The 13,126-nt window shown below is 39.8% G+C and overlaps 2 protein-coding genes across 2 annotated transcripts; both read left to right on the top strand.

Annotated features, from left to right (window-relative positions):
- Positions 1-3,767: 3,767 nt before the first annotated feature.
- On the top strand, positions 3,768-5,714 carry LOC110858756. The gene is made up of 4 exons (XM_022107619.2): positions 3,768-4,083; positions 4,143-4,412; positions 4,479-4,962; positions 5,183-5,714. Exons 1-4 carry the CDS (start codon positions 3,918-3,920, stop codon positions 5,574-5,576), a joined length of 1,314 nt encoding a protein of 437 aa, XP_021963311.1. The 5' UTR covers positions 3,768-3,917; the 3' UTR covers positions 5,577-5,714.
- Positions 5,715-11,651: 5,937 nt separating this feature from the next.
- LOC110858783 (protein atonal) lies at positions 11,652-12,886 on the top strand. Its single transcript, XM_022107658.2, has 2 exons — positions 11,652-12,186; positions 12,279-12,886. Exons 1-2 carry the CDS (start codon positions 11,818-11,820, stop codon positions 12,474-12,476), a joined length of 567 nt encoding a protein of 188 aa, XP_021963350.1. The 5' UTR covers positions 11,652-11,817; the 3' UTR covers positions 12,477-12,886.
- Positions 12,887-13,126: the final 240 nt, after the last annotated feature.

The following is a 13,126-nucleotide window of genomic DNA, read 5'->3' as shown; positions in this document are numbered from 1 at the left end:
CACTCTGATCTAAAACATGCGCCTTCCAAGAAAAATATGGATCTGAACTAAAATCTGTCTAGAAAAAAATAATGCTATGGGGAAAAATGTGGTGATTAAGTACAAGAAATGTGGTCTTATCCTCCCTTATGAAAACCCTTTGTCCCTTCATCCTCTAAAACTCCGTTGTAATTAAAGGGGCACAAAATTATTAAGTAAACACGACTCAAAGTGTGGGTCGCATCACTTGATTTCGTCTTCCTCCTCACCTTTCCATCCATGCATCCAACCAAGATAAGCAATTAGTTATCAGTACATCACCCATCCATCCAAACCCAAAGGCAACCTTATTCCCCATCCAACCACACTTCCCACCATCAAAAAACCCTTTTCTATAATAGGAAAAGCAAACAAAAAATAAAAATGGTCCACCAAAAATCAAGCGTCACAAAAATCTTTCATTATCATCAAAAAATCAACCCTTTTTTCAAATCCATCCTTACAAAAACCAACAGCCCGAGTTTTAACCGAGTTCTTTTTTTGCAGGATTATTATTAATAAGTGTGATTTGTTCCATGTTCCGTCACAAGTGAGGAGTAATTCCATTCGGCTAATTACACATCAAAAAGGCCTTCCAACACCGGTACAGATGATGAGATTATGATACTTATTTCGGTTCAGATCACGTTCATTTGGGTGGATTGGATTTGGTGTGTATAAATTGTTGTGTGTTTTACCCCACTAATAACGTGGCCTTTTCCGGCCGGAGGTGCCTGTAATCACGAGAAGTCACGTGGAATGAGGGCAAGGACGGCGGAATGGTGGTGGGATAACATGACTTCAATGTTGATAAGCCCCTCCTACTCTTATCTGGTAATGATAACCCCCAAAATGCCGCACAATTTCGGATGCCAATGGATCCCACATCTCCAGTAAAGCACGTCCAATTTCTCCCAATTTCCACGCCAATCACAAAAATTCTACAAAATTCTACTACGATCAAAACCTATCAGATTCATCATTTTTTTTTCTCCACGTAAAAATTATGATGTTTCGATGTTTTCTAAAAAAATTGACACAAATTTCCAAGAATTTTATTAATTTCAAAATTTCCATTATGAATGAATTTCTTTCCCCTAATTCCTAATTCGTCGCCCTCCTTTGCTTTCTTTTATGCATATTGGACTGAAGCTCAACAACCATTAATAATAATGACAGTAATAATTACAGTAGTTAATTACTCTTGTCCTACACACACACACGTGTCCAATGTAAACGACACTATTACCGTCGTTTCAAATTAAGTCGGCCCATACAAAATCTGAAACCAGTCTCAACAAACAGCAGCGTTTCCCTTCTCGTAAATAATTCCATAAAAATGCCCATAATTTCATAAAAGTCGTAAATTATTTGTGCTCATCTTCACCAAATAAGTACAGACGACAAGGTATCATCTTCTTCAAAAAGAAGAACAATGCTACACAGTCAAATTTAATGAAAGGCTGAGAGACCAACTTAATCACTGATGGACGGACAATGTGCAAATATGTCGAAGGTTGCAAATTTCCCTTTCATTTTCATCCATTCTTTTACCAAAATGTCTGCAAATTCAAGTTTAAAGGCCATTCGCATAAGATCGTCGGTGTCGAAAAGTGTTAAATTCTACGTATGTATGTACATATTTTGTAAAATTGTCTATTTTCCCATCAATCTTTCATCCTCTCTGTGCCACTTGTGTCAGGGGAATGAATATCTTTAACCGGTATATCGCATCATGTAATCACTTACCAAACCACAAGCATGTTTTAATACGTATGTATGTACTTAAAACTCTAATTTTGTGGTTTCATGTTGCAGTGTGATTCAACTTTTATAGCGAAAAAACAGGATTTTTCTACACGTTTTAACTAAAATCATGCAAATTCGTCGTGTATCTTCTCGTTAATTTTCATAATCACTGTAAAACCTCCTCCTCTCACCAAATTAAAAAAAACAACAACAAGAATATATAAAAATAATATTGAAACTGAAAGTTTACTTTTTTCATGCATTTTTCGTGCCCAATAATAAAATAAAATAGTGTGCTAAAATGAAAAATATGTACTTTTTATCGCATCAAAATCTAAATAAGTATTCGTATAAAAATTAACCTAAAATTAAAATTGGTAATGAATGCTTCCCATAAAAATCTTTATATTTTTGGCTTCAAATCAAATCAAACAAAGTGAAGCCGTCCCAAAATAAATATTGTCACTTTCTGTCCTATGTCGTCATTTATTTCGTCGTGATTCGAATTTTAATTAAATTCTGTCTCGTCTCTTGACACGAAATGCACTTCCACAAAATATCTACTTAATTATCATATTTCTACATATGTTTAATAAATTAGTGTCAATTTTACCCAATTTTTTGTTTTGCCCCAATCCGGAAACGATGAGATGACCAAACATAATAAATAAATAATTTAAGTTATGAAAATTATTCACAATAACAAATCCATCAAAATAATACATTTCAATTTCAAGCAGATCACCAAAACTAAAATGGTTAACGTTCATTCTTAAATCATGTAAAGAAAGGTGCGGCTGTAAAATTGAGAATTTTTTCGCTTTCATTTTCATCTCATCCCACTAAAAGAAAGCACATAAATAATAATTAATTACGTGGAGATCACCACGTGATGAGAATGCAGGCTAATTTACGCACCTAAATAAGTTGTTTACTTATCAAAGTTTACGAGAATTATGTATATGCAATAATTATGTAACTATATGGTCACATACAATGGGTCAATTAAACTGTTTACATGGTCATTTTGTACTCAATTAGAATTAAACGTAGCTACATTTTAGTCATGCTGTTTTTCTCATCATCTGAGAGAAAGTATGTATGCGTACAATTTGGCGACGAATTTTGAACTTTTTGCCAATCAGGATAGATAATTTTCAACCTTTTAACTCTTCCAAAAAGTGGTGTTTTCCAAATTTATCAGCATCATCACACCTTTCAAGTAAGGAAGTCTAATATCCCATATATCATTCTGTAAATATGAAGGAAATCCCCATCTCAAAGTTACAAATATATGTACGAGCTGTAAGTTAAGTCTCAAACTGTAAGTACAACTTGAGACTTAATTGGTCTCCTCAACCGTCGACACCCTCACATCCGTCTGTCAAAGGTATCCCACAATTCTCAAGGCAACAATCCATGTACCAATGCGGCGGCTTACTTGTCACTCTCGATAACAATAATGCTTAATTACTGACAAATCGTAATAATAACTATTTAACAACTTCCTTCCGTTTTTGGCACAAATTGTCCCCCAGAAGAAAAAAAACTCTTATTTTTTATCATCCCTTCAAACCAAGTAATCAGTCAGAAAGAAAAACAAATTTAACTACCTACAAAAAATCTCTAATTCTAACATGACACGAAACATACTGTTCACAACTGATTCGCATTCATGCGAAAAAAACCGGTTATTTTTTCTAATCATAATCAGAGCCTAAACTGAAAGTCAAGAGTCATCTTGACTGAAAGTGATCTTCATCGAGAAGATGCGTAGCCAAAGCGCACAATTGTGGCCCTGTCATCATCATTAATTCAGAAAACTGATCCTCGTGCATCCTTATTTTTTAGCATAAAAACAATGCAACGGGAAGTTAACATCGTCTCCTTATCAGCCAAGGTTATCTCATCTCTGTCCCCACGACCAGCGACCCCTCATCTTCTTCTTCCACCCCCTCTCGTCTTTTTTATGGCTTAATTTCACTTTCAATTCCCCCAGTTACCTCGCAACTTGGGTCAAGTGCGGTCCGCAGTGCAAGTGGTGCAGCAGTGTGTACTCGTAGATAAACTCATCTAAATGTGGTCGTGTTAAAAATAGTGCGTCCTCATTTTTGAAGTTATTTTAAGAAACTTTTTTTTCTACGGAAAAAATGAGACTTTTACAGAAAATAAGACTGATGATTTCCATGTCACTCGTGGTACTCGGAGTTCTCGTCCTGGTCGAAATTTCCGTGGCGAATCCAGGTTTTCATGACCTCCACCACCATCACCACCACCACCCTCGACCCAGGTTCCTCTCGTCGCATGGGAAACTTAGTAAGTGTCTCGTATGACCCCGACATGACCTCGTGACCTTTCACTGTGCTCTTCTTTAGTAAAATTGTACGGGGATGGCTACACTTCGAAGGACCTCCTTTTCCCGGCCGCCTACGTGGAGCTGAAGTACCCCGTGTTGCGACATCCCAGGAAAAATACGCTGCCACACCACCACCATCACGACCACCCCCACCCCCACCACCACCACTATGTCACCACACATCCCGTCCACCACCACCATGACGACGATCATCATCACGACACCTTCGACCACATCGGACCACACGCCCATTCCTACGACTCGTTCGGCGAAGAGGACCCGCATCTCGGTAAGTTTTCAAAAAAAATTGTGTATGTGTGAGGCAAAGTGAGAATTTTATCTTTAATTTGTACAGGATTAGGGGCTCGTGTCGGTAGTGGTGGCGGTGGTCCTCCCGACAGTACTGTGACCTACACGAAAACCACCACCATCGAGAAGGACGGGACAGGTCACACTACAACCCGGGAGGAATGGGAACCTCCCATTTTCGAGGCGGGTAGTGGCAGCAGCTCGTCCCCGATCAGTTACGATAACGGAGGAGGGGAAGAAACCTACTCTTCTGGTGGGCTTGGATCTGTCAGCAGTGATGGGGACGTGGTCACTTTATCGGACGAGTCACCATCGCCTTATCCTCTCATTTCCGCCCCACTCGTAGAAAATTTGGTAGGCATCACTAAAGACGAAATCCCACAGGACCCAGTCCAACATCCGGCCTCCCCCGCTATAAAGATCCAACCGGTGGAGAAGGTCATCAAAAATGTGGCGCTGGAATCCTACATCTGGGTTCGTAGGGAGGAAGGGACGCCAATCATTAGGCTTACGCTGGACCCCGTGCGAAGGTACTAAATACTTGACCGCGTCCAGTGGCCGCGGAAACTTGAGGGGATAGTGGGACAATGTCCCCACGGTTATTCGATGATGATGTCCCCATCATCTCCCCATGTTATATAAACCCCTCCCTCCCCAATCCTACAATGTTAATGTCCCCACAGCTTCCACGGTCACTGGCCACGTCCACTCAAATTTCAAAAATTTTCACCATCTAAAAACTTTCCACAGGTCGACCTACTTCCTCGACGACACGCCAACGGCACGTCGAATCCATGTCGTATCGCGAGAACGCGTCTGCATTCAAGGTGCCCGAATAGATGGTCACACGGCGTCCGCGTCGCCATGTTCCGCGTCCCAAGATGACCCCCTCATTCAGTGGGATTTCGTGCCCATTCAACACGGCCAATACTGGATTCAGCTGTCCGGTTCGAACCACTGTTTGCAACCGGGAAGTGCCCTCACAGCGCCGAGATTTGTGGAAATGGCGCCTTGCGACTTGTACGAACCGGGTCAATTGTGGGAACTGGGGACGGTTCTGCCCTCGCCAACCTCGGCCGCGAATTCGCACCAGTTCAAGACCGGAAGTGGTAGCAAGGAGGTGAATAAAGGATGGACGAAGTAGAAAATGGGGAGAAAAAATCGCATAAAATTCTACAGATGCCAAATTAATTATAGTTTTTCATTTTTTTTGTTTCTTATTTATTTTCTCATCATCGACATTAAAATTATCACTGACATTAAAAAAATGTATAGAATTTTACTAATTTTCAAAGTTTTCGAGTCTGGTCATAAATTTGGATAAATATTCAAATTAAATGGTGTTGAGGGGCCGTTTATCCAGAAGTGGGTCAACTGCCGAAGAAGAACAGAAGCTACAAATTAGCCTAATTTCCCTACACGTCATGATTACACAGGTGAGAGGGACGACTTCAAACTCCCGTTAGAGACGAGCCATTAATTCCATTAAATCGAAATCTCCAAACTAAGGAGGAAATGCATCTCGTAGATTTTTAAGCTTGTGCCACGAGGCAAGAAGAAGTATGTCCATACATAAATATAGCCACCAATTCTCTCTTTAATCAAATCTATCATCATCTCCTCCTCCTCCCGATAGATAAATATAATATGGGGCGATGAAAGCTTGATAAGGACGGAATTGGGGCAACCACCAACCACCACAAGACACGACATTTCTAATCGCATCTCTTCATAAAAATAATACAAAAGCGATAACAAGCAAGATCATCGCTGAGAAAAGAATAAGTAGGTATGCATTTATTTATGTATCTCAAAAAATGTGGGGCAGGTCGGGCAGTCAAATCAAAAATAGTATAAAATTCAAGCTAATGTATCACTAAGTCCATCGCCGACTTCACATACTTAAATTTGTACGTATAAAATTGGACCAAATTAATCCATGAGACGATACGAACCATGTCATCATAATCATGAAATGACACCTTCTCTTCTCTCCTGGAGGAGGATTACTTTGACTGACGCGTCTTTTCCTGTCGCTCTTCTTCTACATATCGTGTCATCACTTAATCAATGAAACAGTAGGGGTTGAATTGAATCATTCTCCTTGCTGGACATTCAGAAATCTATAGCTCACACATCCATCCATCCATCCCCCATCCATCATGTTCCATGGACGCATTTCATTCAAGATTATCCCCGATTAATCCATCTCCTCCACATTTGTCCCTTCTTGATTTAATCACTTTTTCCTCGAAAATCTCCTCGTCATGTTGATGTTTTAGACGAAGACCCTGATCCATTCATCCCCTTGGATTAGATGATAATCCTTCCTTAACATAATTTCCTCCCCTCGACTGCTTGATTACCTTTCATTTATTTACACCTTTTCACCAAATTGATTCCCAGTCACAAATTCACTTTCAATTCAATCCTCTTTGTAAAAATTAGACTATTTTTACACCAAATTTCTTAAACCCACCACCACACCACCGCGGACACCCTTCCTCATTCTCCAACCATCAAAAACATCATGACGCCACACTTTCTTCTTCTTTACTAAAGAAGAATGGACAGGCAGAAGAAGCAGAAGCACTGATCTTGCTCAACAATGCGACGCCCTTGACTTTTCCAAAGAGGCGAGAGGAACAGGAACAATGCGAAGAAATTGATTATTTCTTTGAACGAACTGGGCTGGAAAATGTGTAAAGAAAATAATAATAAAAAAGGTGATCTCCATTTTTCCATTTTCAATTCAACAACACGCTTTCAATTTCAATTTCTTTTTACAAAAATGCTCAATCGTTACTCAGAATTAGGTATGTGGTCGGGTTAAAAATCAAAATGTTGAGACGGCAGAAGTGCAACGAGGGAGAGGAATTATCAATTTAGATATACATAGCTCGAGTGAGGCCTTATGAAACCTGTGTATATCTGTGTGCGTCTGTCTGTAACATGTACACATAACCATGTTAGATAAGCCGAGGTCGTGGATTTTTTGCACAATATTTTGGCAACAGTAGTTGAATCGCCGGACACAAGCTTAAACCTGACTCGGGCTTAACGAAATCTGCACTTTAGGTTATTTTTTCTACGTCTCGAATTCTAATAAAAATCCGGACCAAAACTTAACTCATTAGCACCGATACACACGTCTAGTTGGCATTTCAATGTTTTATGTCTGTAATGTAACAGAAGCGTGAAAATGTTTATGTATATCGCAATCAAAAATGTTACTGAATCTCATTAAACGCTTCTCTGGACTGGATTGGACCGGACTACCGACTCGTCTAATCATCCTCACCACCAGAATCACTGCCTAATTACCGTATCATTATTACCATTACAGAAAAATAGGTAAGTAGGTAGGTAGCTAAAAACAAATCCTCACGTAAAAACCAAAGCTTCTTCTAAATAAAAATCCACTCCAGAAAAGAATTAATCTTTCCAAGGCACACTTTTCTTCAGTTCAAGAATACAAAGAATCAGAATATCTGTACACTCACAAAAATAGAAAAAACGAAACCCATCCGTCCAACCAATCTCAAAAGTTCAAAGAAGAAGTTGACCACAACTTTTTCCATTATTATTTCAAATCCTTTCATCCTAAAAATCAACCCTACGTACAAAATAATAACATCCGTCACACGATGACCACCATACCACCTCCTCCTCGAACTCTCCTCTCTCTTTTCCACCGCACTTCATTGTTCCTCTCCTTAAAACAATTGCAAATGCCACCTGACGACCCCGGTAATAGATCTTGTTCCTCGTTTCCTTACCCATCCATCACACACACCACCGTCCAGTCCAAGATTACTTATTCCATCCCATGAAACTTGGTCATTAGGAGGAAACGAGGAGGAAACTGGACTGGACTGATTACACCAGGTAAGTTAACTTGTAGGTCAAAATTCAAAATCTTCTTCCATCCATCCATCCATCTCTGAGTGATTAAAGTCATCCATCCATCCGATTAGTATTCACATCTCGCCTGACCCACTTTCCACTTGTTTTTTATTCATTTCGTCCAGTCCAGCATCTCTATTTTTATTCGTCTCATTTTTATCCCTATTTTTATTTCGGGATGGACATGACTTTTGCTTCTGGCCAGGTAGTAGAAAAAGCCACCGGATTACATAGAATTACACTTCGTCCATCCATCCAAATCCGTTTCTCGTCTCTTTCTTCTTTTATTTCGTATTGTTTTGTTTCTGGTTGGGCTTCGTATCCGGATTTATTTATGAGAGTCTCGAATTTTCATGCGTTTTCCAATCCGACTCTGGTCTTCCTTCCTTCGTCACCACAATTATTATATGCTCACTACTGGACTGGACATATCTTATCTAAACAAAGAATTGGCTCCCCTTTTCTTCTTCGAGTTAGTTAGTTTTATTTACAATTGGACGCAATTAATGACCACAATCTAATCCTAATCAAATCCCTTGGTCGTATCAGTTTTCTTTTACTAATTTGTCCTCCGTTGTTCATACCCACAAATCAATCGGGTTCCGATTCCGAGAAAATTAATTCGATCGCTCAGCCAAAACCAGGACCACGTCCATTCATTATTCCCAGACTCCAATTTGTACATCTTCTACGCCCAGCCAGTTGGTTACATAAATATTTTTGAGAAGAAATCCGATACCTTAAGGAGATGAGATCCTTATGTACCGCAAATTGGACCCCTTCTTCTCCCTCCCCGCTGTCCAGGGATGATGAGGTCACACACCAGGGTCGCCTTGTGGTTGCGGTCTCTCTCTCTGCCCATCCATCCAAATCAGCACGAGCCAACTCCCCCTTATTACTTAGCAAAGATCTCAAAGAAACCCCACCACGACAAAAGACATCATAAATCACACTCCTAACCAACCGCAATAATCGTACAATTCCGCACAAAAAAAGAAGCGTCCTCCTCCTCGGGAGCTTTTCGGCACGCCCACCGGGTCGTCGTGATTGAGTCTCAGGAGTATTTCTGAATTTCCCCACTCCACGTCCACGTCCACCTGAGCTGCTAATTGCTTTATTACTTTTTAACTAACTAACTGCGCACAGAGGACACGATTCATCATCGAAAGAATGCAAGCCCTCCTCCCACCCAGCAGTTAATTGAATCGCGAGAGATTATCGGGACCCTTTTTTCGTGAAGAATTTCTTTTTCCATGTCAAAAATAATTTAAGGTTCTTCATTAACTAAAAGATCCGAGGAGTACATCTTATCTCGTGCTCGTTCAAAAGTTAGTTAGCCATCTTTGCTTGGATCAGGCATGTGAGTGAAGAGATAAACTGGTTCTGTGATCTTTTTCAGCAGTGGTGGTGGTGACATTGCTGGGCAGAAGATAATAAACTATGTACTGCGTACTTATTAGTGTGGCCACTTGGCCAGCAAATGTCACAGTCGTAAAGAAACAATCGCATTAAAAAGTTGACATCTCACTCAACTTTCGACTCCAGTCCGGCAGGAGTAGAGGAACGCCATAAAATGTCCCGTGGTGGACATGCCGCTGTCGTAAATCATCTCGCGAAACGATCATGATGATGATGATGACGACGATTTCTTCGTAGTTGCATAAAATTTCCACCTGTTCGAAAATCGAGGCAAAATTTATAATTTGTAAATATCCCCACGACGGCTAATTCCACGATTGCTTGACTTTTAGTGCCTAGTTACCCTAGGGAGACTAACGTTACCTAGATACTTAAAGTCAAGCAATCGTGGGCTAATTCATTGCATAAAATTCGAACAATGTTCCCACCTTTTGAAAAATTGAGCCAAAATTTCCTAATTTTGAAAAACATTCCCACCACCACCACTAAATTCTCTCTCATTTCTTAAATATTATTCATAGAGATCAGTATCAATATCGCATATCGGATCGATTATCTATTCCGACGGACCCCCACATTCCCAAGCAGCAGTGGATCTATCACCACCTCTGATATGCCACCCATCCTTCTGCTGCTCCAATTTATCAATGAATCCCAATGATTTTTAATAGAAAAAAGGGTTACTCGCATGCTGCAGCAGGTCATAAATAATTAATTCCAATTCCGGTCTATCTGACTGAATTGGATTATGGACCACCAACTATTTTACAGATCCTCGCTCTCTCTCCTGCTGCGGTCATCCACAACGCTCCTTCCTCAGCCACGGCTACCTCATAAAGTAAAATTCGAGCTGACTACATAAATGTAAATGCAGGGCTGAATTATGCCCCAAATCAAATCATTAAAAATTCTGACTTTTTATAAACAAAGTCAAGAAATGAAATGGATCTCTCAGAATAATGAGGCTGGAGATTGCTGCTTGCTGCAGTGCAGAAGAACAATAAAAATGTAGTAATGAAATCAGAAGCGCAGGCACAAAAACCACAAAAACCACCATCCACCAATCCAGCCAAACTACCAATTAAGAACTAAAAACTTTTTTATTTATTCCATAATCTAGTCTAGAATTGGATAAGAAGGAGAGGAAGATCGACCAGAGTGGAAAATCTGACAAAAAATCGACATGAAAAATGGATTCGATTCTCGTCTCGTCTCCTTGAATTCGATTTTATTTAATAATGTCGATAAACTGGCTGGCCTGGCTCGTACTACACTTTCCATTTCTTGGACGGGATGGATGGACGGATGGGTGACATTGATGGCATCGGAAAGCGTCATCATCATTACTCATCGATTCGGAGGGACTGGTGGACTCATTACGTAAACAATTGGAATATTGGTCTCAATTTTTGGGTTATTAACTATTTTTCAAAAAAAGAATGAGAGAAAATGTCTGCCTTAAATTGGCCACACTTCTCCCTTCAGTCTCATATCATCAAAAGTCGACTCTTTTTTTTCGAGAGGAATATTCCTCTTCTTCTTCTTCATCTCTCATAATAATTACGCTGGAATATGGACATGAATGCGCAACCAGGTCTTGTTCTTGCCCTGCTACTACTTCTGCCTCTTGTATTGGAAAGGTTGCCTTCTTCTTCTATGTATTCATAATTATTGCCCCAAAAACGACTCGTGGCTCGGCTGGATTGAACCTTCTGTGCATTTTTATGACCCAAAAGAAGAAGAAGCTAAGGGATGGATGGATGGATTATGGTACCCTTCGTGATACCCCTTCCTCGATTTAAGTACCCTCCAGAAGATGAAGAAGGGAACGATGTTCAAGTTATTGAAGCGATTGTGAAACTTGTTCCTTCTTTTATGTGTATCCCTTTTTTCTCATTGTTGGTCAGTCGCTAGCCGCATCTCGACCCGGCAACATATACCGATTTTTATTTACCGTCTTTTAAAACAAGTGCATTGTCATTGTTCCGTCCGAGTCAAAATCTCGACTTGTTGTTGAGACACTAAATTTCGTCCAAAGTGAGACTACTGAATTTTGTGCCATGTCGACCCTTAGCCTGCTTCCCAGCACACCCACAACGCTGGCCCCCTTCGCGACCCTGTTCTCTACAACGCCCAGCTACATCCCGTGTTCTCCACCCTCGACAAATATCCACGACCACGACCACCACCACCTCCTCCTCTCCGCCGTGGTGACCTCCATCGCCAACCATGTCGTGAAGGTGGAACAAGACGAGGAAGAGGAGACCATGATGACGACGAGTAGTGACGACGACTTGGGAAGTGACGGTGGTGGATCCAGGCTGACTTTTTCGCCATCGTCCTCCACCACTTCTTCGGCCGATGAGGAGAAAGGAGGAGCAGCAGCCAAACAAAAAAAGAGGCAGAGACGCGTCCGCAATTCATCTCAGGTATTATATAAATAAACCCTTCAGCATTATCGTAATTATGAAATTATAATATACAATGACCTCATTTTGACCTCTATATTTTTTATCTTTAGCTCAATCCTGTCGTCGTTAAGAAGCGTCGTTTAGCCGCGAATGCTCGGGAACGTCGCCGCATGCAAAATCTGAACGTGGCCTTTGACAAGTTGCGAACCCATCTTCCGTCAATCGGGAAGGATCAACAGCTCTCAAAGTACGAAACGCTACAAATGGCGCAGGAATATATTAACGAGTTGTACAACCTGCTGCATTAACGAAATTAACCACTCCCACCTAAAAATTGTACATAATTGTACCAAATTAATAATTCCTGAAGAAAGTGAATATTTAATTAATTAATTAATTAAGTTCCTCGACCAAGAGTGAAGGTCTCAAACCGTGATATTACCATTTTTTTACCTCTGAAATTAATTAACACGTGACACCAATCCAAATGTTCAACCTGGAGCGGTGTATGTAATTTTATAATAATCAGCCACAAACGCTTCATAGATTTAATTTAGGCTCTAATTTACATAGTTCATCTTGGTCTCTAATTAATTAATTACGAAAATACCAATATGTATGTACAATTTATAAAAAGAGAGTTTAATAATTTTGTGTTCATGATTCAGTTCATACTACATATCTACGAAATAAAGTTAATCAGTATATTTTGAAAAAATTGTCATATTTGTCTAAAATTTTCTAAATATAAAATTTGGCCACATTTTGATTTTGATTTCACAAAACCACACGTAAAAAAAATAATACTTGAAAACTTGACACAATTTCACCATAAATATTTTCATTTTCATTTCGCAAAATCACATGTAAAATATAATACTCGAAATTTTACACAACTGCTTCTTCACCTACCTAGTAAAATCGATCAATATATTAAAAAATATATATTTTTGTCGTA

Source organism: Folsomia candida, unplaced genomic scaffold, assembly GCF_002217175.1.
Source record: "Folsomia candida strain VU population unplaced genomic scaffold, ASM221717v1 Fcan01_Sc022, whole genome shotgun sequence".
Classification (NCBI taxonomy): Eukaryota; Metazoa; Arthropoda; class Collembola; order Entomobryomorpha; family Isotomidae; genus Folsomia; species Folsomia candida.
The sequence above is the reverse complement of the archived record's forward strand: the minus strand, read 5'-3'. Positions and strand labels throughout refer to the sequence as shown.